Source organism: Coenobita brevimanus, chromosome 53 (genome assembly GCF_032717465.1).
Source record: "Coenobita brevimanus isolate Jiangsu-jjx chromosome 53, ASM3271746v2, whole genome shotgun sequence".
Lineage (NCBI taxonomy): Eukaryota > Metazoa > Arthropoda > Malacostraca > Decapoda > Coenobitidae > Coenobita > Coenobita brevimanus.
In genome coordinates this window covers 18,628,658-18,651,908 of record NC_137006.1, presented here as the reverse complement: position 1 = coordinate 18,651,908, position 23,251 = coordinate 18,628,658, and the positions used below count along the sequence as shown (strand labels likewise).

The following is a 23,251-nucleotide window of genomic DNA, read 5'->3' as shown; positions in this document are numbered from 1 at the left end:
CAGCGACATCCAAGGTTACCCTCGTGCCAGTTCCTTGTCTCAGTGATTTGACTGCCTAGTTCTTCCTACAGCTCTGTGTCTCCAATATCTTTTCATCGAGTTGGTGACAGACAGACAGTGGATGTCACGTGCCGTGTCTATAACAGTGGCCAGTGAGCAGCGGTCACCTAGTCTCTTCACAGCCGTGTCCCCATTTTCTCCTTGACGAGTATGTTCTTTCTGTGTTTCAAGGCTTAAGAAGTTAAGAGTCTTAGGTTTGTCTGATTGAGTGAGTGGGTACTCATTTAAGTTATCTTGTAACATAAAAAATCATTTTGCTTGTCATTAATAAATTATAGTTCTTTTCTTTGAGCTTAATTAAATGTGAGAATCGTGTTTCTTATCTCCATATTGTGCTTACTTTAGTTTGCTACGTCCAATTTGCACAGTCTTATATGAATCACGACTGTTAGCTAAGCCAGTTCTTTCATATTAATTCATATATCCATTTGTGCCAGCCAGGAGTTAGCACCAGCAAGAACCTATTTATTATTATTATTATTATCGATTGTTAGGGGTAAGGACACTTTCTCAGAAGCCAACAGTATTGAAAATTCAGCATTCGTAAGTGATTAGTCTCCACTGTGTACTGCTGAGAAATTTAATGAAATCCTCACTTTTAGAGAATCAGTGACGTAAGTTGGCATTAAGTAAAGACAACCATAATTTCATAAGTCGATCCCTCACGTGCCAGTGGCGATTTTTTTCTTTTCTACCACAAGTGGTGGAGGAATATTTCTTTTCCCACCGTAACATCCGATGACTTAACCCTCTCGTTACCAATCGACGCAGGCTGCGTTCAACCACATTGAATGCTTGGGACACAGTCCTGGGCACCCAAGGCCACACACTGAGAGACCTCCATCACTGTGCTATTCCCACACACTCGATAGTTCATAAACAGTTTATGCTCACACCCTTTTTATGCTTCAATAATCATAATCTTTTTTCACCATAATCCTGAATATTTATTCTTGTTTATGGTGTAGTAAAATAGATCAGCCAAATGTAAATTATTCCTTAATTAATTTATTTACTTCATATTTTTTCTTTTTTTAATAGAAATATAATTTTTATGGTAAATGTTACTGAGAAAAAGTTATACATTTTGATGTGTAAAGAATTACTTTAGGCCAATTAGGACTGATTTTATGGAGCATGAAAGGAAATTATATATTATACTCGAGCAAGGCTCGTAACACACTGTCTGGGGCAGTTTGGTGATGGTGGGAGTGAGGTGGGTTGAATGCAGTGGAGGAATACACATGGACATACGGTAAGTAGTGCTTTGTTCTCCCCCAGAAATGGAAGGAAAATCATTCCATAACCAAAAGAACAGGGGCGATTTCATTCGACACAACCGGCGTCGAATTGTAACGAGCGGTTGAAATGTGCTCAGATGCAGCCTGTGTCAACTGGTAATGAGTGCATGAAATTTGCACTGCACCCATAAACACGAATTGGTTAACGGTCACTACTTCTGCTCTCTACCTGCGATGGGCTGTGGGTCACTATGGGCCCTGTTAGTTAATCGGCACCCGTGTGGATCTTTTTAACAAACCACGGGTCGATGCTGCAAGGGATGGATCAGCTGAAAAGAAGCATGGACTCGCAGATGAGAGAAGGAGCTTGCATCTGATTGACTGCTGTCTTCATTGAAAGTGCCAGGCAAGGCTCTGAACCTCACTTATTTCCACACTGTGCCTATGCATTAACCCAATTGCATTAACCCCTTAACCGCGGGGTGTCACTTTCGTGACGCTTGGGAGCAAGGGATCATACCGCGGGGCGTCGCTTTTGTGATTCTGTGTTATTTTGAATTCACCCAGGCTTCCAAGTGGGGGCTTGTATCATCTATCAGTACTGCCAATGTCCAACACTAGTCAGCACTCCTAATCTCATCTGTACTCCCATCCATTGTTGACAATTTAGCCATTTCTCCCCGTTCTTGACTCCCCTCCCTACCCCCCCTCCATTACCCTATCCTCTCGCCTGCCCGGCCGTGCTACGCTAAGTAAATCTTCCCTGGAATTTTTCACTGATTTCATCCATTGAAATAAGCCCTATGTCCTATTCTTATACCAAATAATATATACAAGAAAGAAATAAGGTAAGTGAGAGTGCCAAACACCTGGAATTGGCTAATTATCACCTGACAACACCTCATGTGCACTCGTTCGCTAATTTTCGCTGTTTTTTCCCCTTGAAATATGCCCTATAATCTATTTTCGTAATAAATATACATGTAAGGAGGGAAGGGAGAAGCCTAAGTGATATTTACATTCACCTGGAACTACCTAATTTATAATGTATTGTCTAGATTTCCTGCCAATCATATCAGTGCTAAACAAAGATGTTTCAAGATCTAACATTGGTAGCTCTGAAAATATATCTCCTAAGTAGGCCTCTAATCTATTTTCGAAATAAATATACATGTAAGGAGGGAAGGGAGAAGCCTAAGTGATATTTACATTCACCTGGAACTACCAAATTTATAATGTGTTGTCTAGATTTCCTGCCAGTCATATCAGTGCTAGACTTAGCTGTTTCAAGAAGTAATATTGGTAACCCTGAATAACCCCTTAGCAGGCCTCCACGCTAGCCCTCCGTTATCAGGTTACTCTCAACTTCCGAAGTGAGAGTACGTATGTTTCTTCTTGCTGACTTCAAGGCCTTTTTTCACCCCCATGCAAATGGCCCTGTGACCTTTACCCCCTACTAAACCTCGTGTGGAAAGAGGTAAAGGGCTGACAATTGATAAAAGAGTGACTACGATCTTTCTATTGAGTAAAACAGTGCAAGTGGAAATGTAAATAATGTGTAAATAATGTGTAAACAGCAAGTGAAAGTAATGAATGTAAATATACGTGAACAATGGAAAACAGTTTTATAAGTTATTTCAAGTGACAGTGCACAACACAGTGTAAATAAAATAGAAATGTAAATAACGTAAATAAAATAGAGAACGTAAATAGAAATGTAAATGAGTAGTATTATAAGGATACGAGTATATACCCTAGGAGTAATGAAAGTGAAAGTTTCACTCTAGCATGTCTGAATGCTATGAGTTATGAGAGTGAAGATGAAAGTGACATTCACTTTCAATGCCAGTATACAGGACGAGGAAGTGAATGCTACGTATTTTACTGAAAGAAATTGAATCCCTACAGTGACAATAAACTAATACTACTGAAGGAAACTTATGAATAAAGACTGTAGATATATATAAGTGTTATATAGTAATAGAAATATAAAGTGTGAGGGGTTTTATGAATAATAAATGACAGACTACTAAGAGCGAACTAGTGCCAGTGCGACGATCAGACGCGCTCGTAATTTCCATTGCTTTCACAGTGTTTTTTTTTTTTTTATGGATCCCAAACTACTTGAAAATTGTAGAATAGTGTTTATAGTGTTTGTATCTGGCTGTGGTAATCATATTACGGGTTGTCGGGAAGTGTAAAGTGGAGACTTCGTTACCCTACTTCAGAGGTCTCCACAAGTCCTACGGTAACTGACGAAGGCTCAACAATCATTCCAGGAGAAAGCTGAAGGTATGTGCCATAAGCATATGCAATTTTATTATTCTAGGACTAATAACTGATTTTTGGCAAATATTTTTTTAGAGTCTGTCGGAGCCCAAATAACCCCGCGGCACATGCAAGTCATTGGTAAACAAGCCCACGGTGTAGGGGTTAAATGATGCAATGGGAGTTTTATGCCAAATTGCCTAATCACATCAATTGAGTGGGGCCTGTAAAAAACTGCAGTGCTTCGTCCGCCCTGATTGTGACGTAAATGGCTTCAGGCCAATGAGAACTCACCCCTGAGGTGGCGTGAAGAGGAATCGGACCAACCCGGGCAGTGGGGGGGAACCCCCCATCTGGGCCGCCTTCGTGCCACCCTCTACCCCAATCCCTCCTTGTCCCTCATCACGCTTTCACCCCTCCATGCACCTGCATCTCTCCTCCCACCACCACCTGTGTCCCTCCCCATGCACTCTCGCCTCTCCTCCCACCCTGCTAGCCTTGTGTCCCCCCAAACCCCACCCCATCCATCCCTCCTTGTCCCTCACTACCCTCCCACTCCCTACACAACCCCGAGAGGTATCAAGCCACCAAGATGTTACAGAAGATACAGAAGTACTTTCTGCGAAAAGTTGGTTATTTTCCACCCACGGACCTATAGGCCTACTCCCCACAACCTACTTTATCTCCCCACAGCCTAGTAATCTCCCCACTCTTACATACACCTGTTTTCATGGTTTGATACAAAACACTTTGAAATGCCTGAAATGCCCTTTTTCAATAAGAAAAATAGGTAGTTATCAAAATTTTCACGTTTAGATTGTTTCTCCCCACACTTACACCTGTTTTCATGGTTGGTCATACAAAACACTTTGAAATGCCTGAAATACCCTTTTCAATAAGAAAAATAGGTAGTTATAAAAATTTTCACATTTTAAAATTTTGACATGATTGTGCAGTGACCATTAGGCCTACGGGGGTGCGAATTGTGTTGTCAGGTGTGTAAATTCTTCCTCTTTAGCCAGAACACAATCAATTTGCCCTTGGTGAAAGTCACCAAAACCCTGAATTGGGGCTGTGGAGGGGGACCTGCCTATTGCAGTCTTAAGGGGTTAACCAGGGAACCCTTCTTCTCTGGTTAACAGAGGTATAACCAGTAAACTACTGGCCGTTCTAAGTCATTTTATGTAATCCAAGGACTACCACGTTTCCTAGTTAACCCATACCATCCCATGCATTTTTGCAATTTTATACCCACACAATCCCGGAGCAAAAACTGATAAAATTTTTATTGCATAAAACAGTCCCAAAGGGCATATAAATCACGGAAAAGCAAAGAAAAGTACTCCTTATAGGAGAAATAAGAGCAGGATGGCTGTCTGTCATGTTTTCTAGCCCAGTTTCCCTAGCCGTGAGCGACGTTTTCCCATCCAGCTGGGAGGGATGAGAGAGAATGGACGAGGAGAATGAGGGATTCCCCGTTCTCAATGTCCTCCTCTGGCTCGTATTCCTCTCCCCAGAAGAGTCATCCAGATCTTCCTTTTCTGAAGAATCACTAAATGAAGGGACAGAAGAGTCCTTATGACCATTTCACCAACCTCCTTTAGCCCAATGAGGCAGAAAAATGGTGTGATTTTCACAACATTTTGAAGCTGTGACAGACAATGACACATTGATGTTACCTATCAAACCCATGCTACAAGTGCTTGGGCACAGTGTTGCCAATAAGTTAAGCTACTTTTTAACAAAAATTAGCTTGATTGAAGCAGTCTGAGAAGTGCTACAGTGCTCGAATTAACATGTCATCACCATCACGTCGGCGGGATTAATTGAGATGTTTTGTACTGTCAGGACCGCGCGGACGGTGGGATTGTATGGGTTAATAATCTACCTACCTGGTAATAAGAAGTTAATGGCGACCTCATGTGCACGATCCTCTGGCTGGTGTCTGAATTTTTCAGCTAGGGCATACCTTTTGTTACATGTACGCTGAGTACCAAGCAGAGGGTAACTGCAATTTAATACAAATTATTTTCACATTGACACTGTTGATGCTACACCTTGATTAATTTCACAGGTACAGTTGGTGGGTGGAGCAGTTTTGCTGTACCGGTAAAGCGATAGGTGTAGTAGTTTTGCAAGGAAGAATGAACCAAAGGCTAGGAGCCCGCAAAACAGTTCCCTCAAAGAAAAATAAAAACAATATAAAAGAGAGCCAAATTCAAGATCCGTTCATTTCGAGATGCCTGGACACACTGCGTTTGAAAGACTGGAGATCATAGGAAGTAGGAAATACAGACAGAGGGAGACAGTTCCAGAGTTGACCTGTTGCATAATGAAGGACTGGGAGCAACGATTAACTCTTGCATTAGAGAGTTGGACAGAAAAGGGATGAGAGTTTATTGTTAGATGGGTGCTACACACCCGTCGTAGAGGTGGAGGGATGCATGCAGACAGTTCAGAGGAGCAATGACCATGGAAGTAGCGATAGAAAAGTGATAAACAGGCAACAGAGACAGAGGTTGAAAGGAGTCAGTAAGAGGAGCAGAGTTAATGAGACGAAATGCCTTTGACTCCACTCTATTAAGAAGAGTTGTATGTGGGGAGCCTCCCCACACATGACAGTTGTACTCCATACAGGGACGAATAAATCCTGTGTATAAAGTCAACAACTGTGCAGGGGTAAAAAAGGGATGGAGTCGGCTTAGCACATCTAATCTCTTGGAAGCAGATTTTACCTGAGATGTAATATGATCTTTCCAAGATAAAACTTTAGTGAATGAAACCCCAAGCATGTCCAAGGATGATGCTGGATTGAGCTGGATATTATTAAATAATAGTGGGTAGTCCTGTGGATGATTTTGTTGGGTTGATAGGTGTAAAAACTGAGTCACTGATGCACTGAAAACAACAAGGTTACTGTTACCCCAGCCAGAGATTCGAGCCAAGTCAGATATTAGGTGTGCCATAGCCTCATCCCTTGTTTGTTGAAGTATCTGCTGGGATGGACGTTGTGGGAACCGAATGGAAAGGTGAAGGGTGGATTCACCAGTGCATGAGTGGATAGGATTTGATGTACAGCTTAGAAGATCATTGATGAATAAAGGGAGAGAGTTGGTGACAGGACAGAGCCCTGAGGAACACCACTGTTGATAGATCTAGGAGAAGAACGATGGCCATCTACAACAACGGCTATAGTACGACCAGAAAGGAAGCTGTAGATGAACGCACAGATAGAAGGATAAAAACCGTAAGAGGGCAGTTTGTAAATTAAAGATTTATGCCAGACTCGATCAAAAGCCTTTGAGATGTCAAGCGTAATGGCAAAGCTTTTGCCAAAGTCCCGAATGGAGGATGACCAAGAGTCTGAAAGGTAGGCGAGAAGATCGCCAGTGGAGTATCCCTGATGAAACCCATACTGACAATCAGAAAGAAGTTTGTGATTAGCAAGATGCTTTCAAATGTTTCTGTTAAGAATAGACTCAAAAACTTTTGCGACACAGGATGTCAAAGCAACTGGGCGATAGTTAGAGGGTTGGGAACGGTCACCCTTCTTTGTGACTGTCTGAATGAAAGCAAACTTCAAGCAAGAAGGAAAGGTACAAGTTGAAAGACAAAGGCAAAAGAGTTTACATAGGCAGGGTGTAAACAGCTGTACAAGCTGCTCTAGGTCATTAACCCCTTAAGTCCTAATCACATCAACTGATGCGATTTGAGTTTTATGCCAAAATGCCTAATAGCATCAATTGAACGCGGCCTGTAAAAAAACGCTGAACACTTGCTCCACCTCGATTATGACGTACAGGGCTTCAGGCTAATGAGAACTCGCCCCTGATGTGGCGAGAGGGGGGATCAGACCAACCCTGGTGATGGGGGGGCACCCTCCTCTCGGACGCCTCCATGCCACCCTCTACTCCACTCCCTCACGCCCTCCTTGCCCCCCATCACTCTCCCACCCCTCCACGCAACTGCATCTCTCTTCCTACAACAACCTGCATCCCTTTCCACCCTCTGTTGCCCCTCCTCCCTCCCTGCTAGCCTCGTCCCCCCCAACACCCCATCTCTCCCTCCTTGTCCCTCACTACCCTTCAACCCCCAACAGGCCCCCGAGTGTCAGGCCTGATGTATGTACCTGTTTCATATTATTTCTACTTCTTCCCAAATTTTTACACCTCACTCTGTTCATTTCTCACTTCGTACGTACCAGTTTCTGTACCTACGTAGTTGGAGAATACTGTATGTTGTACTACATACGTCGCATCTTATTATTATTATTTTATTTTTTTTTCATTCTCCCTACCTTCCCAGATTAGCAGCTCTACAGCTCTAAGTAGTGTCCGTCTGTGTTCGTTTTCGAAAGACTATGAGACCTTGTAAGCCTACTCCTCACATCTGTTCCATCTCCCCACACATACAAACACATCTGTTTTCATGGCTGGTGTGATAAATTCCAGTGAAATGCAGTTTCCACAAGAGAATTTGGTTATTGCCGAAACTGTAATAATAAGTGTGATGAAGTGTAATGATAATGTGATAATTGTAATGGTGTGATAAATGTGTAACGAGAAGTTGGTACAGTAAAAAGAGAAATCGGAAACAAAATATTGTTTTTTTTTTCCTTTCTTATGCATGCATTTATAGCATTATTCAACTTTATTTTGATGTCCTTGATGAATATAAACATTTATATGCATCTCTGTTAGTTTTGGAATGACTATGAGGCCTTGTAGGGCTACTCCCCACACCTGTTTCATCTCCCCACACCTACATACACACCTGTTTTTATGGCTGCTACGACAGATCCCATTGAAATGGATGGTTTCCACAAGAAAATTTGGTTGTTGCCAAAATTGTTCTCCCTAAGTACCACCAAGGCCTTGCAGGCCTACTCCCCACACTAGTTATCTCCCCACACCTACATACACATCTGTTTTTATGGTAGATGTTACAGAACACGATGAAGTGCTTTCTTTTCATGCGAAAAGCTGGTTATTTCCAACCCCCGTACCTATAGGTCTACTCTCCACAGCCTGCTTTATCTCCCCACAGTCTAGTAATCTCCCCAAACCTACATTCACCTATTTTCATGGTTGGTGTGACAAAACATTTTTAAATGACCTGTTTCAATAAAAAAAAAAAAAAATAGGTAGCTATAAAAATTTTCATGTTTTTGAGTGTTTTCGAGGGGTAACTATCATAAACTTTTTTTTAACTTTGACACGCGATTGTGTGGTAACCATTAAGCCTACGGGGGTACAGATTGCGTTGTCAGGTGTGTAAATTCTTCCTCTTTAGCCCGAGCACAATCAATTTGCCCTTGGTGAAAGTTGCCAAAACACCCCCGAATCACGGTTGTTGGGGGTACCCTGCCTGAAACAAGTGAGGTCTTAAGGGGTTAAGGATAGAAAAGATGTAGGCTTGTTCATTAGGTGGATCAGTGAAAGGAGAGGAGAGCCAAAGGTGGTGGTGAACATTGAAATCTCTTAGAATGGAGATTTCGAGAAAGGAGAAATGGATAGAATGTGTTCCATCATAGAAGTAAGATAGCCGAAGAATTTTTGATAGTCAATAGAATTAGGAGATAAGTAAACAGCACAGATATAGTTAGTCAGAGAATGACAGGAAAGCCGAAGCCAGAGAGTAGATAATTCAGAAGAATCAAGTTCAGGAACACGAGAGCAAGATAAGTCATTGCGTACATATACACCATATAGAGACGCCCTCAGCTTCTCCATATCGTTATTTATTTGTATTATACCCATTTATACATAGGTGCAGTTACACCACAACTGTCACACCTACACTATGTATCACATACACCACACTACATAACAATTAGTTGTTAAAATTAATGCAGCAAACTTTCACTCAGTTTGACCTGAGTACAGGATTTTTCACCTTCATCACAGAGATTTCTCCTTCAAGCTTCCTTCTGTTAACATAAATACAGGCTTTTTACGCTCATTGGTGACAGTGATCGTCCGCTGAAGCGGGATAGTTCACACACCACAGTGTGAATCTTGTGTGACTGAATTAGGTTGTATTTCTTGTCAAAAGTTTCAGAAAAAAAATCATTTTGATGATGCATAATGTCATGAAATTGCCACACTGTTTCTTTATTCAAATTCATAAAATGGTATTATTATTGTGGGACTCATGAACAGTAGTGAAACCCCATAGAACTTCGCTCAGTCAGTTAACCATTTGCGTCTGCACTCAGATTTGATTTTTTTTTTTTTTTCAAAACACTCGTCATTGTATCATGAGTGACTGTCTTTATGTGTAGACAGTAATATTTCACTGAGCAATATTTTTTTGTTTATTTATTGTTCCTTTGCCTTGCCTCTCTAGCTGTGAAGCTAGGCTGTGCCTACTTTCGGTGATCATGTATTGCTTTGTGGTTGGCATGAAAACATTAGTCAGTCAGTGCAAAGCAACCGTCAGTGACGGACATTGAGGGCTGTGTAAAGAAGCAGCATCAGCGGAGATAACCCTTGTGCCAGTGGCATGCGTCAGCGGTTTGACTGCCTAGTTCTTCCAGCAGCTGTACATCTCCAGTATCTCTCCACTGAGTTGGTGAGAGACAGGCAGTGGACGTCACATGCACTGTGTATAGCAGTGGTCAGCGGGCAGCAGTAACCTAGTCTCTTCACAGCTGTGTCTCCATTTTCTCAATTGACCAGTATTTTCTGTGTTTTCTAGGCTTAAGAGTATTAGCTAATTTGTCTGATTTTTTTTTTTTTAATGCAAGGAGGAAGGAGCTCGCAAACCATTCCTTTCAAGAAAAAAGCAAAAAACAATTCGAAAGTGAGCCAAATTCAAGATATGTTCATTTTGAGATGCCTGGACACACTGTGTTTGAAAGACAGGAGATCATAGGAAGTAGGAAATACAGACAGAGGGACACAGTTCCAGAGTTGATCTGTTGCATAAATGAAGGACTGGGAGTAACAGTAATCTCTTGCATTAGAGAGTTGGACAGAAAAGGGATGAGAGTTTGTTGCTACACGGGTGCTATGCACTCTGTAGAGGTGGGGGGATGCAAGCAGACAGTTTAGTGGAGCAGTGTTTATTGAAGAAGCGATAGAAAACAGATAAGAATACATCAGTGCGGCAAAGAGACAGAGGTTGATGGGAGCCAGAAAAAGGAGGAAAATTAATGAGATGAAAAGCCCCTAGGGGTAGTATTTTATTTCAAGAATGCTCCCCCAGTATCCCTGCTTGTCATAAAATGCGACTAAAAGAGTTGGCGTAGGGTTACTGCCTCTCCCCAGAAAACAACGAACTAAAAAGACAAACAATTAGCCTCGGACAAGGACTAACCAAAAGATGATGACCAAGGACCGGTCAAAGGACATGGTAATCAGAACATGGAATGTAAGGGGAGCAAATGAAGAGGTGAAAGATAGAGAGATTGTCCAGGTGCTTGAGGGTGCAAAAGTTGATGTATGCGGAATAACTGAAACTAAATGGGGAGGAGAAAGTGTGAGAGAATGGGAGTATGGATGGGGTATATGTGCAGGAGTAGGTGAGAATGAGAGGGCAAAAGAAGGAGTATGTATAGTTGTGAGTAAAAGATGGATGAAGAGCATAAAAGAGTATGGATCAGTTGTGTCAAGGATTGTGTGGGTAAGATTGAAAGTTGGAATACAAATGTGGGCGATTGTGTGTGTGTATGCACCAACGCAACATCATGCAAGCAGAGTGAGAGAAGAGTTCTGGATAAATGAGGAAGTGTGCACGGAAAAGTTTGGAAGGAATGAGAGAGTGTTTTTGATCGGTGATATGAATGGTAAAGTAGGGAATGTGAAGGTGGATGGAATAGTTGGTGAGTGGGGTGTGCCTGCTGAGATAGATGAGAATGGCATTGCGTTAGTGGACATTTGTGCTGGGAGGGGGTTGGTGATAGCCAATACACTCTTCAGGCACAAAATGATCCACAGGTATACATGGCGAGTGATGAGAAGGGTGGGTGGTGAATTTAATGAAAGGAAGGCAATGATTGATTATGTGTGTGTGGATGAAAGGATGCGACAATGTGTAATGAATGCAAGAACTTATAGAGGTTGGGGGAGTGGACTTTCTGACCACTTCTTGGTGGTGGCCAGAATTAAGATCCAATTAAGTTGGAGAAATAGAAGAAGAGAAGGACGGGAAGAGGGAGTATTTGTAAGGACAGTGGAAGGGTTACAAGAGGATGAGAAAAAGGCAGAGTATAAGAAAGAAGTGGAGGAACGATTGGGCAAATATGAATTGGAGTAGATGGGGGACGTGGAAGGTGTGTGGAGGATATTTACAGAAGAAATACAGTATGTGCAGCATGTGATGTGGTGTGTGGGATGAAGAGATGACGGAGGGGTATGCAAGGAACAGCATGGTGGACTGAAGAGGTGAGACAGGCTGTGGCACAAAAGAAGAAAGTATACATTGAATGGATGAGAAATAGGTGGCGTGGAAGAAGTTGAGAGGCAGAAGAGAGAGTTACATGTAGAAAGAAAGAGAGAGGTGAAAAGATTAGTAAGAGAGAGTAAGAAGAGAGCGGATGAGGAATTTGGAAGGAACTTGAGTGTAAAGTGGAGGGACTGTAAGAAAATGTTCTGGAAAGAGGTGAAAAGAGTAAGACAGGGTGGAAGTGAAGTTAGCAGGGGAGTGAAAGATAAAAATGGTAGATTACTAGTGGGGAAGGGAGAAAAAAAGAACAGATGGAGAGAACATTTTAAGGAATTGTTGAACATAAAGGATGGAAGTAATGCGAGTATAAGTGGCTGGGGAATGGCTGGGAGAAGGAGGGAGGTGAGAAGACAGGAAGAAATCAGTAGGATAGAAGTTGTGGAAACAATGAAGAAAGTTAAACTGAGGAAAGCCCCAGGAATTGATGGAGTGTGTGGTGAAATGCTGAAGCATGGGGGAGAGATAGTAGTAGAATGGATGTGGAAGATGTGCACATTGGCCTGGGAGGAAGGTAGAGTCCCGGAGGATTGGAAGTCGGATATAATTATTCCCTTGTACAAAGGAACAGGGGAAAAAGAAGTGTGTGGTAATCATAGGGGCATTTGTCTTCTTAGTATAATAGGAAAAGTGTATGGTAGGATACTTATTGACAGAGTTAGAGAAAGAATAGATGAATTAGTTGGAGAAAAACAGGGAGGCTTTAGGAAGGGAAGAGGTTGTGTAGATCATATATTCATTCTTAGATCTTTAGTGGAAAAGTTTCTAGAGAAGGGAAACAAATTGTATGCGGCCTTCATGGATTTGGAGAAAGCATATGACAGAGTGGATAGACAAGGATTGTGGAAAATATTAAGAATATATGGAGTAGATGGGAAGTTGTTGAATGCTGTGAAGGGTATATATGATGGTGCTAAGGCTGCAGTGCGTGTGGATGGTGAACTGAGTGAATTTTTCTCTTTGAAGATTGGGTTGAAACAGGGATGTGTCATGTCTCCATGGTTGTTCAATCTGTACATGGATGGGGAAAATAAAAGAGGTACAAGGTAGAGTAGTGGATGTTGGAGTCGTCCTGGTGAGAGAGGGTAGTGTTTGGAAAGTCCCTGTACTGTTGTTTGCAGATGATACTGTGTTGTTGAGTGAAGACGAAGGAGAGCTGCAAGGCTTGGTGGATGAGTTTGAGAGAGTGTGTAAGAAACGGAATCTAAAGGTGAATGTAGGGAAGAGTACGGTGATAGTCTTTGAGAGAGGTGAAGTCAGTGAATATACAGCGAGGTTGGATGGTGAGGAAATGGAAAATGTGAGTATATTTCAGTACTTGGGTAGTGTGATGAGTAAGGATGGAGGTTTGGAGGGTGAAGTGCTTGAAAGGGTACAGCAGGGAAGAAAGGTTGCTGGTTCCTTGAAAGCAGTGATAAGAAGCAGGGAAGTGAGCATGGAAGTGAAAAAGTTTCTACATGACGGTATTTTGCTGCCAACTTTAACATATGGAAGTGAAGCTTGGACGTTGCTGCAAGGACACAAGTCAAGAGTGAGAGCAGTGGAAATGAGTTATTTAAGAGGAGCCTGTGGAGTCACATGGAGAGACAGGCTGACAATTGAGGATATAAAGGAGCGTTGTGGTGTGGATGTGGATGTGACAGGAAGCGTTAGGAGGAATACACTGAGGTGGTTTGGCCATGTAGAGAGGATGGAGGGTGAAAGACTACCGAAGAGGGTGTATGTGAGTGAGGTGGAGAGGGAAAGAGAGAGCGGGAGGCCGAGGATGAGATGGAGGGATGAGGTGGAGAGGTATATGTGAGAGGTGGGTGTGAGTTGGGATCAGGGGAGTGAAATGGCGGGGGACAGGGCGACGTGAAGGCGATTTGTTTTTGGCCACCCTGAACGGGATTGAGGCGTCTGGCAATAGATAGATAGATAGATAGATAGAAAAGTCTTTGACTCCACCCTTTCAAGAAGAGCTGCATATGGGGAGCTTACCCACACATGAGAGGTGTCCTCTACACAGGGGCGAATAAATCCCATGTATAAAGTCAACAACTGTGCAGGGGTAAAGAAGGTTCAGAGTAGGCATAGCACATGTAATCTCTTAGAAGCATTTTTTTACAAGAGATGAAATATGATATTTCAAAGTTGAGCTCCAAGAGCATGAAATCCCAAGGATGTTTAAGGATGATGCAGGATTGAGCTGGATATTATTTAATGTTAGTGGGTACTCCTGTGGAAGATTCTGTTGAGTTGATAGGTGTAAGAACTGAGTTTTTGATGCATACAAACAACAAGATTATTATTACTCCACTCAGAGACATGAGCCAAGTCAGGCATTAGGTGTGCCATAGCCTTATCCCTTGTTTGTTGAAGTAACTGCTGAGATGGAACCCTGAGGAACACCACCGTTGATAGATCTAAGACAAGGGCGGGCAACCTCCAGCCAGCGAAGGTCTAGCGTCTGGCCCACCAACCTGTTTGGCATGAGCAGGCCCACGAAACCCCAGCCAAAACAAATTAAATTATGACAAATAGCATCTGCCAGCCGCATGTGGCCAGCAGATGCTATTTGGCAACTCGGCACTCCCCTCACCCCACGTGATACAATCTTTCTGCCTTTGTGCCAGACGCCAGTGTCCGTAGGACTTCTGCATTGAGAGGAGGTATGTGTCACTCTTAAGGTGGGTACACACAACTCTTCTCCAAAATGAAGTACACGAAGTCTCGCCTACGCTCCCAGCTCTCCAACCATCATGTCAATGACATTCTTCTACTGTCTACTTCATCCATCGATCCAGACATTGAATCAATTCTTCATGGCAAGCAGCACCAGCCGTCTCACTGATTTGTATATTTTCAACAAAATTCTTGTACGTAGCTACTTTTGTGTTCTCATTTGTTATTCCAGCCCACGGGCTGCTCCCGAAAGTCTCATCTGGCCCAAGCTCTGGAAATGTTGCCCGCCCCTGAACTAGGAGAAGAATGGTGTCCACCTACAACAGCAACTGTAGAACAACCAGAAAGGAAGCTAGAGATGAAGGCACAGATAGACAGGTAGAAACCGTAAGAGGGCAGCTTGGAAATTAAAGTTTTATACCAGACTCGATCGAAAGCTTTTGAGATGTCAAGTGCCATGGCAAAGCTTTTCACTAAAGTCCTGAAAGGAGGATGACCAGGAGTCAGAAAGGTAGGTGAGAAGATTGCCAGTGGAGCGACCCTGACAGAACTCATACTGACAATCAGAAAGAAGGTTGTGATAGGAAAGATGCTTTAAAAATTTTTTGATAAGAATCGAAAACTTTTGAGACATATGATGTTAAAGCAATTGGGTGATAGTTAGAGAGTTGGGAATGGTCTCCCATCTTTGGGACTGGCCGAATGAGAGTAAACTTCCAGGAAGAAGGAAAGGTACAAGTTGATAAACAAAGGCAAAATAGTTTACCTAGGCAGGGTGTAAGCAGAGAAGCACAGTTTTTGAGGCCACCAGGAGGGACCCCATCAGGCACATATGCCTTGTTAGTATTGAGGCCAGTAATGACAAAAAAACATTAGATGAAGAAATTTTAATGTCAGCCTTGAAGAAGTCAGAGGAGGGAAGTGATGGAGGAACAGCACCGGAATAGTCTAAGGTGGAATTGGAGTAGAAAGTCTTAGCAAAGAAATCTGCTTTACCGGTAGATGAAATAGCTACAGAACCATCAGAAAGAAAAGAAGAGGGAAGGATGATGAAGTAAAGATGTTAGAAAGGTTTTTGGCAATGTGTCAGGAGTAGGAGGAATTCAAGTTGGAGAGTTGAGAGCAATTAGTTTTGATTACTCGTTGTATAAACTAAATTGTCAAAATCTTACCAAATATATTTGTGTAGTTTATCGCTCCCCCAATGCTTCTTCAGAACCCAGTGTATTTGATTCCATATCCAAAAAGTTGAGTAACCTTACCCTTGCCCTTAGCACCGAAATTACCATTTTGGGTGATTTTAACGTACATAACATTGAATGGTTATTGCATTCTGCCAGGTCTGACGATGCTGGTCTAGAGTGGGAGCTGTTTGCAGAATCGTTTAATCTCACCCAGCTGGTAAAGCAACCAACCAGAATACCTGATAATCCTAACCATAATGCCCATCTCTTGCATATATTCTTGACAAATAATCCAGGTCAGTACAAGATAGAGGTACTGTCAACAGTTTGATCCTCTGACCACAATCTCATCAAACCCTAATTAGTTATCTCCCCCACACCTCCCTGTTCTGAACCTGTCTGGGTGACCCGATGGCACTTTGATAGGGCAAACTGGGATGGATTTAGAAATTATCTTGCTGATATTCCATGGTAATCTTTCTTCTCTAGTGATCCCAATTCTACCCAGTCCCACATTAGCCACTTAATACTAGCTGGTATGGATTTATTCATACCAAGTCACCAGTTCACTGAAAGATCGAACTCTCCAAAATGGTTTGGTGGCAACTGTGCCAGAGCAACAGCCCAAAAGTCATTAGCATATAACTCTTACTTAAAATAAAAAATATCTGAATCACTCTCTCAATTCAAAATTGCTATAAATCATGCAAAAGCTGTAATAAATCTAGCTGAATCAAACTTTCTTCAATAGCAAGCGTCAAAACTACTTAACAACCCTAATGACAATAGAATATTCTGGTCAACTCTTAATTCTTTCAATAATGACTTTAACATGTCTTCCATTCCCTCACTAAAATCTTCAGATGGCATCATTACAAATGACCCGAGTGGGAAAGATATTTTTGCCAGTACATTTGCCTGAAACTCTACCATATACGATACCAGCCAGATTGTCCCAGTACTTGAACTTGGCTCTCTCGAAATTGCCCCACTTAAAATACAGACAAGATACAAAAATCCATCCGAGACAATTTACGTACCATCAAAGCTCCAGGCCCAGATGGAATTCTGCTAATTGTTTTGAAAAAGTGTTCCCCTGAACCTGCCTCTGTTCTAGCTAATTATTCAGACTATGCATACGTACTTCTTTATTCCCATATTTATGGAAAGAAGCCAATATCCACCCAATTCCAGAGAAAGGAAGTTCCTCTGACCTCTCTGATTACAGACCAATTGCTGTCACATCTTCTATTGGTAAGGTATTTGAAACTTTAATTAATAAGCACATTGTTAAACATTTTGAATCCAACAACTTAATTAGTAATAGACAATATGGTTTTCGCCACGAAAGATCCACCATTGACATACTCAATCTCCTAACTCATACCATCCTTCAGTCAATTGATCTACTGTACATGGAGAAACTCATGCAGTAGCTCTTGATATTTCTAAAGCTTTCGACAGAGTAAGACACCTTTCCCTGCTGTCCAAACTCCCTTTTGTTCCTTTGATTTCTTCATATCTTAGTGACAGGAAAATAAGAGTAAAAGTAGATGATGTATATTCCAATTTTCACTCAATTAATGCTGGCATGCCGCAGGGGTCAGTTCTGGTACCAATCCATTTCCTAGTTCATATTATTGATCTCTTATCTGTCACCCACAATCCCATCCATTCATACGCAGATGACTCAACACTACATAGTTCATTCACACTCACACAACCATTTACAAAGTCTAATATCTCTACCTCTCAACTCAGTACAGCCGTCTCCATAAATCAAGAACTATCTACGATCAGTGAATGGGGACAAAACAACCTTGTCTCATTTAATGCTAGTGGAACTAAATATATACAATTTACTAATAGACAGATATTGCCAGATTCATACATTACCTCCAGTGCTACTACGATTCCGATCTCCAAAAGTATTGAAATTCTTGGCGTCTTACTTAACGATGCCCTCAGCTGGACCTCTCATGTTAGATCATTTGCTAAACCGCCTCAAAAAAACTTGGATTTTTGTACAGAGTCCGTAACTTCTTCGCTGATGAGCAGTTAGCTCTAATTTATAAGAGTCATGTGTGCTCTCAGCTTGAATATTGCTTACCCTTTTGGAATGGATGTGGAGAGCTTGCATTAACCCGCGCCGTCCCGAGGACGTACTTCCACGTCCTCACGTTTTGTCACAGCTAATCCCGAGGACGTACTTCAACGTCCTGCAATTGCAAGGTTCATAATTTCCACAATTTTCAATTTTCGCGAGTCATTTTTGGTACATATACACGGGACACCTGCCTCAACAAGATGCCAGGCAGAGACAATGACTTACCCAGCATGACCTCCTCCCCCCCCCTGCATGCCCTTCTCTCAGCAATTCACCTGTTATCAGTGACCTGGCCAGTATAGCCATGTCATGCCACGGTACGAAATTCAGGGCCAGAGTGATTCCCCAATCAATGACAATGTGGAGGACAAACTTTACATAGCATTAGAGGAAGAAACAGTTAGAAATGATGATCAGGTAATGTGGCAAAAAAAGGTCAGGTATTAGTGAGTGAAACAATGCTTATAATGCCTATATTACTGCTTGAAAACCAATATACTTTTGTACTACATATAAATTCGTAACAGTAAATAAATAAATACCGTTTATGAGTGGTGTGAAATAGTTATCCTCCCATAGAACTCGTTTTCTTTGCTGCCAGCCTGATAGAAAACCCAGTAAGGTAAGGAGGCTCTCCTACCTGTAATGAGTATTTTAAACCTCAGGTGAGCGATTTCTCTATGAATTTTCGATGTTTTTTTAGCAAAAAAAAAAAAGGTCGACAATTGCCCGGGATTGGGGGGTACCAGTGGTCGAAAAGTGGCCGGGACGGGGCGGGTTAAAACAACTAGACAAAATTCAGAACAAAGCTGTTAGAATTATTAACAACCCTGCCATTACAAATAAACTACCTCCCCTGCAAGTTAGGTGGAATGTTGCCTCCCTTGCATTATTTTGCAGATATTTTTACGGCAAATGCTCAGACGAAGTTGCGTCCATGATGCCACCTCTCCATGCCTTCCCTCGTGCTACACTGGCATCTGGTAGCGCTCATGACTGGAATGTCACTCAGCCATATTGCAGAAGTTCTGCCCATCAGAATTCTTTCATTCCCCGAACTGCATCTCTCTGCAACTCACTTCCGCAGAGTTGTTTCCCTCCAAATTTCAACCCACAGCTGTTGAAGTCTAACTGTTACAGATATTTTATTAACAGAAGACATTAGTATTCTAATTTATGGATTATTTTACTTTTTATTCATTTATTTTTCCTTCCTCCGTTGTTATCAAAAAAAAAAAAAAAAAATAGAGCGAAGAACAGGCTTAGCACGATTCTGGCCTGAAACAAAAAATATATGATTCAAGGGTGGGTTGGTTCCGGTACCTATTTTAGGCCTTTTCCTTGTTGTGGTCAGCATTAGAACAAGTGTGACTAAACCAAGGCTTTTTTTGCATTAGTCGAAGGATATGAGAAAGGAGTGTATTCTTCCCTGCACGAGAGAATAACCTCCATAAAGTGCGAGGCACACTCAGATGGCTCCTTGCCATGGAAACCATAATCATTCCAGGGAAAATAAAAAAGTACTGCCTTAGGGCCTCCCAATCAGCTGCTCCAAAGCGCCACAACCAACGTTTCTTTGGAGAGTCCACAGGCCGTACTGGGGTGATAGGACAAGTTAAGGTAATAAGGTTGTGATCAGAAGAGTTCAATGGAGAGAAAAGATTAACAGTGTAAGCAGAATGATTAGTTGAAAAGAAGAGGTCAAGTATGTTGGAACTCTCCAAAGCAGTCAGGGATACGGGTAGGGTGCTGTACAACCTGCTCTAGGTCATTAACAATTGAAAAGATGTAGGCTTGTTCACCAGGTGGATCATTGAAAGGAGGTGAGAGCCCAAGGTGGTAGTGAACATTGAAATCTCCTAGAATTGAGATTTCAGAGAAAAGAGAAATGGATAGAATGTGTTCCATCGTAGAAATAAGACAGTCGAAGAATTTTTCACATTCAGTAGAATTAGGGGAAAAGTAAACAGGGCAGACATATTTAGTCAGAGGATGACACCAATGCCGAAGCCAGGGAGTAGAAAATTAAAAAAACGTCAAGTTCAGGAACTCGAGAGCAAGATAATTCTTTGAGTATGCGTACACAGCAGCCACCTTTGGCTTTGAGTGAGTGATTACTCATTTGTCTTGTAGGAATTCATTTTGTTTGTCATTAATAAATTTTACAGTAGTTGTTTTCTTTGAGCTTAATTAAATGTAAGCATTGTGTTTCATTTCCCCATATTGTGCTTTCTTTAGTTTGCTACTTGCAGTCTGCACAAACCTATGTTATATTAATCACGACTGGTAGTTAAGCCAGTTCTTTCATATTAATTCATAGATTCGTTTGCGCCAGCCAGGAGCAAGCATCATCACAAACCCATTTATTATTATTATTATTGTTGTTGTTGTTGTTGTTGTTGTTGTTGTTGTTGTTGTTATTATTATTATTATTATTATTATTATTATTATTATTATTATTTATTATTATTATTATTATTATTATTATCATCATCATCATCGATTGTACGATGTGAAGTACTAACAGTTCAGCATTCGTAAGTGATTAGTCATCGCTGTGTACTGTTGAAAAACTTTATGAAATTCTCGCCTCTGGAGAATCGGCGACGTGAGCCAGCATAAAGTAAGCACTACCGTAATTCCATAAGTCAATCCCTCTCGTGTCAGTGGCGATTTTTCCTTTTCTGTCATACGTAGTGGAGGTATAGCCTATTTCTTTCCCACCGTGACAAATGACGACTTATTGGCAATCTATTCATATTTCACTTCCCCCCTTTAGAGGCTGACTATACAGGACGCCATTCTGAACCTGCACTATTCCTTCTTACGGAGTGCTATCACACTGCATGATAATAATTATGGGAAATAATTTGTCCAGTTTGATCATTCTTAGTTTAGTCACGGCCTATACAAGTAATAGATGCACAGACATTTATTTTCATGAATATAGTATTCAGTGTAATTCTGTGGTGCAGTACAATAATTAAATGTCTTTTTTTTTGTCTTAAAGGATAGTAGGCAACTGCTTTTACAAACGTACAAGAATTGCCTGATTAGACATTACCATCTTTTCATAATAATAGGCAGTTATACGAAATGAAGAGCATACCTTACATTAACCCTATGCCGCATTAGTAGCGATACAGAAGAACTAAATGAAAAAGCATGCATCATGATCATTTCAACAGTAACGGACAGTGAGTTTAAGAAATAGCTTGATATGTCTCCTGTTATTCTTCCAGAAGCATGGTATAAAGTTATGGACAGCTTATTCTGTACCATGAAGTCTATACTTTCCGTGGTTTACAGGTTATAGTGGGTGAAAAAACAAATGTAGAACTGTCAGTAAATTACAGAGATGTGTAGGCTACGAAAATTATCATTTTAACATACACACACTAAGCTACATAATCTTTTATATGAGTTGATGAACTACAGAGTGATGTTACTTACAGGGTACTTTATCTTCCTCATAACACAAAGTACTCCTCGACAATATAAAAGTGTATACTTTGCAATTCAAATAATAGTTTAGTTACATGGAAATTTGTTCAAGATAGTTACTTCATTGTCTAATAACCTATATCATGAACCACGGTAGTGGTTCATAACAGGGGTCGCCCAGGAATTTGCTGAAAACCCTAATAGAACAACCACCTGAAAAACCATCTTAGAAAGCAAACTTACTCTTGAAACAACATCCAAAACAGGGATGTATTTAGGATCTTGAAATATTGGGGTCTTTGCCCAGCCCAGAAATGTTTAGACTTTCACCTGTTAATTTTCAAGTTAGAGTGAAACGAAAAAAAGAAGTGAGACAGTACTGTGCTTTACCACAAGGTTCTGGTCAGGTGCTTAGGCAAACTCTGGCAACATGAAATAAAAATAAAATGAGTACAATCTGAGCTGTGACAAAACTGTGTTAGCTCTGTGTCTTCTCCATCTGATATTCTCCTCTTCATCTCTCCAGAAGCTCTTTTAACGTCTCATCTATCTGTCGCACTTCTCATCTCTTCTGCTTTCTCCTCCTGTTCTCTCCTCCTGTCTCCTGTACTGGTCTTTAAAAAGATGCAGTTAACATATGCCAAGCAACATCTAATCAAATCTCTCATTTTTGATGTGATGATTAGATCATAAACACATGCTATTTATCAATTTATTTTGTACATAATGTGACTTAATCAGTTTTTTTCTGGGGAAGAAGGATCAGGGTGTAGCATTTTGATTTTAGTTGGGAGACTGTGTTAACCACTTTGTCATAATCAAGGCTTCCAACCAACTCTCTCTCGATTGACAACACTGCCAAATCATAGAGTCTCTCCTGGCCCATAGTGCGCGTAAGCCAAGTAAGTAGTCGGTGAAGAACACTGAATGATCCCTGACAACCGCAGCTTCTGACCGGGATGGGAAGGGGCACCTGTAAGATCGTCTTCAGTGATGGGAACATCATGGGATCAAGGAGCTTGAATACACTCAGAATGTCTGGGATGGCATCTGGCCCCTTCCTGCTCAGAAAGCTTTTCACCACCATGACCTCTTCTGGGACTAGGTGGATGTTGTAATGTGAGGCTAGTTTCTCTAGGGACGGCATGTACATGAAGGTTTCAGAGGCTGGGTGACATGTTTGGATGCCAATCATGACTTCTCTCCCAGCACTAGAAAAACGATTCTCCAACTCATTGGTTATTCAATCGATGCAAGGGTAGAAAAGCCTCTGCTTGAGATGTTCTGAATCATTAAGCAGGTCTGATTTGGAACCACATGACACCTCCACAACAAAGTCTCTTCTGTTTCCTTCTCAGACCGAAAGAAGACTCCTGGATGTTTGTTCTTCTCACATGCTGCCTTTGTCATGGCATAGATCTCTCCAGCTACCTGTCTAGTTCGCTGGCTAACCAGGGTGTCGTGAACTGCAGTTTTGTTGTGCACTGCCTGTGCCAAGTCGACGGTTTCTTTCTAAAAAACCTTGTGAAGCTCTTCATTGATGCCAAGCAACTTTATGAACACAACCAACAGGTAGATCCCAGGGAGTTGGATAATTTTGACTGCAGACCTAGTGCTGTTGGTGTTCTGATCTTCTAAAGACATTTCATAACAACAGGAAACTTCAGGAGTGCATTAACAGAGGGCAACGGAAATGACCATTGGGTGTTTGATATTTGTACAAGCTCTCTCTGCTCAACATGGAGTTCTTTCTTAATGGGAGCAAACTGGTCGTGGTTGAGTGTAAACACGCTGAAAAATGAGTAGCGGTTTTCAAGCAGATAAAAAAAAAATCATTG

The 23,251-nt window shown here is 41.5% G+C and overlaps 1 protein-coding gene across 1 annotated transcript in view; it reads right to left on the bottom strand.

Annotated features, from left to right (window-relative positions):
• Positions 1 to 22,608, bottom strand: part of LOC145400766 (uncharacterized) — a 90,706-nt gene extending 68,098 nt beyond the window's left edge. The window contains exon 1 of the mRNA XM_080273205.1: positions 22,369 to 22,608. Within this exon, the coding sequence (XP_080129331.1) occupies positions 22,369 to 22,608 (240 nt within the window). The remainder of the gene's footprint in view (positions 1 to 22,368) is intronic.
• Between the last annotated feature and the right edge of the window lie 643 nt (positions 22,609 to 23,251).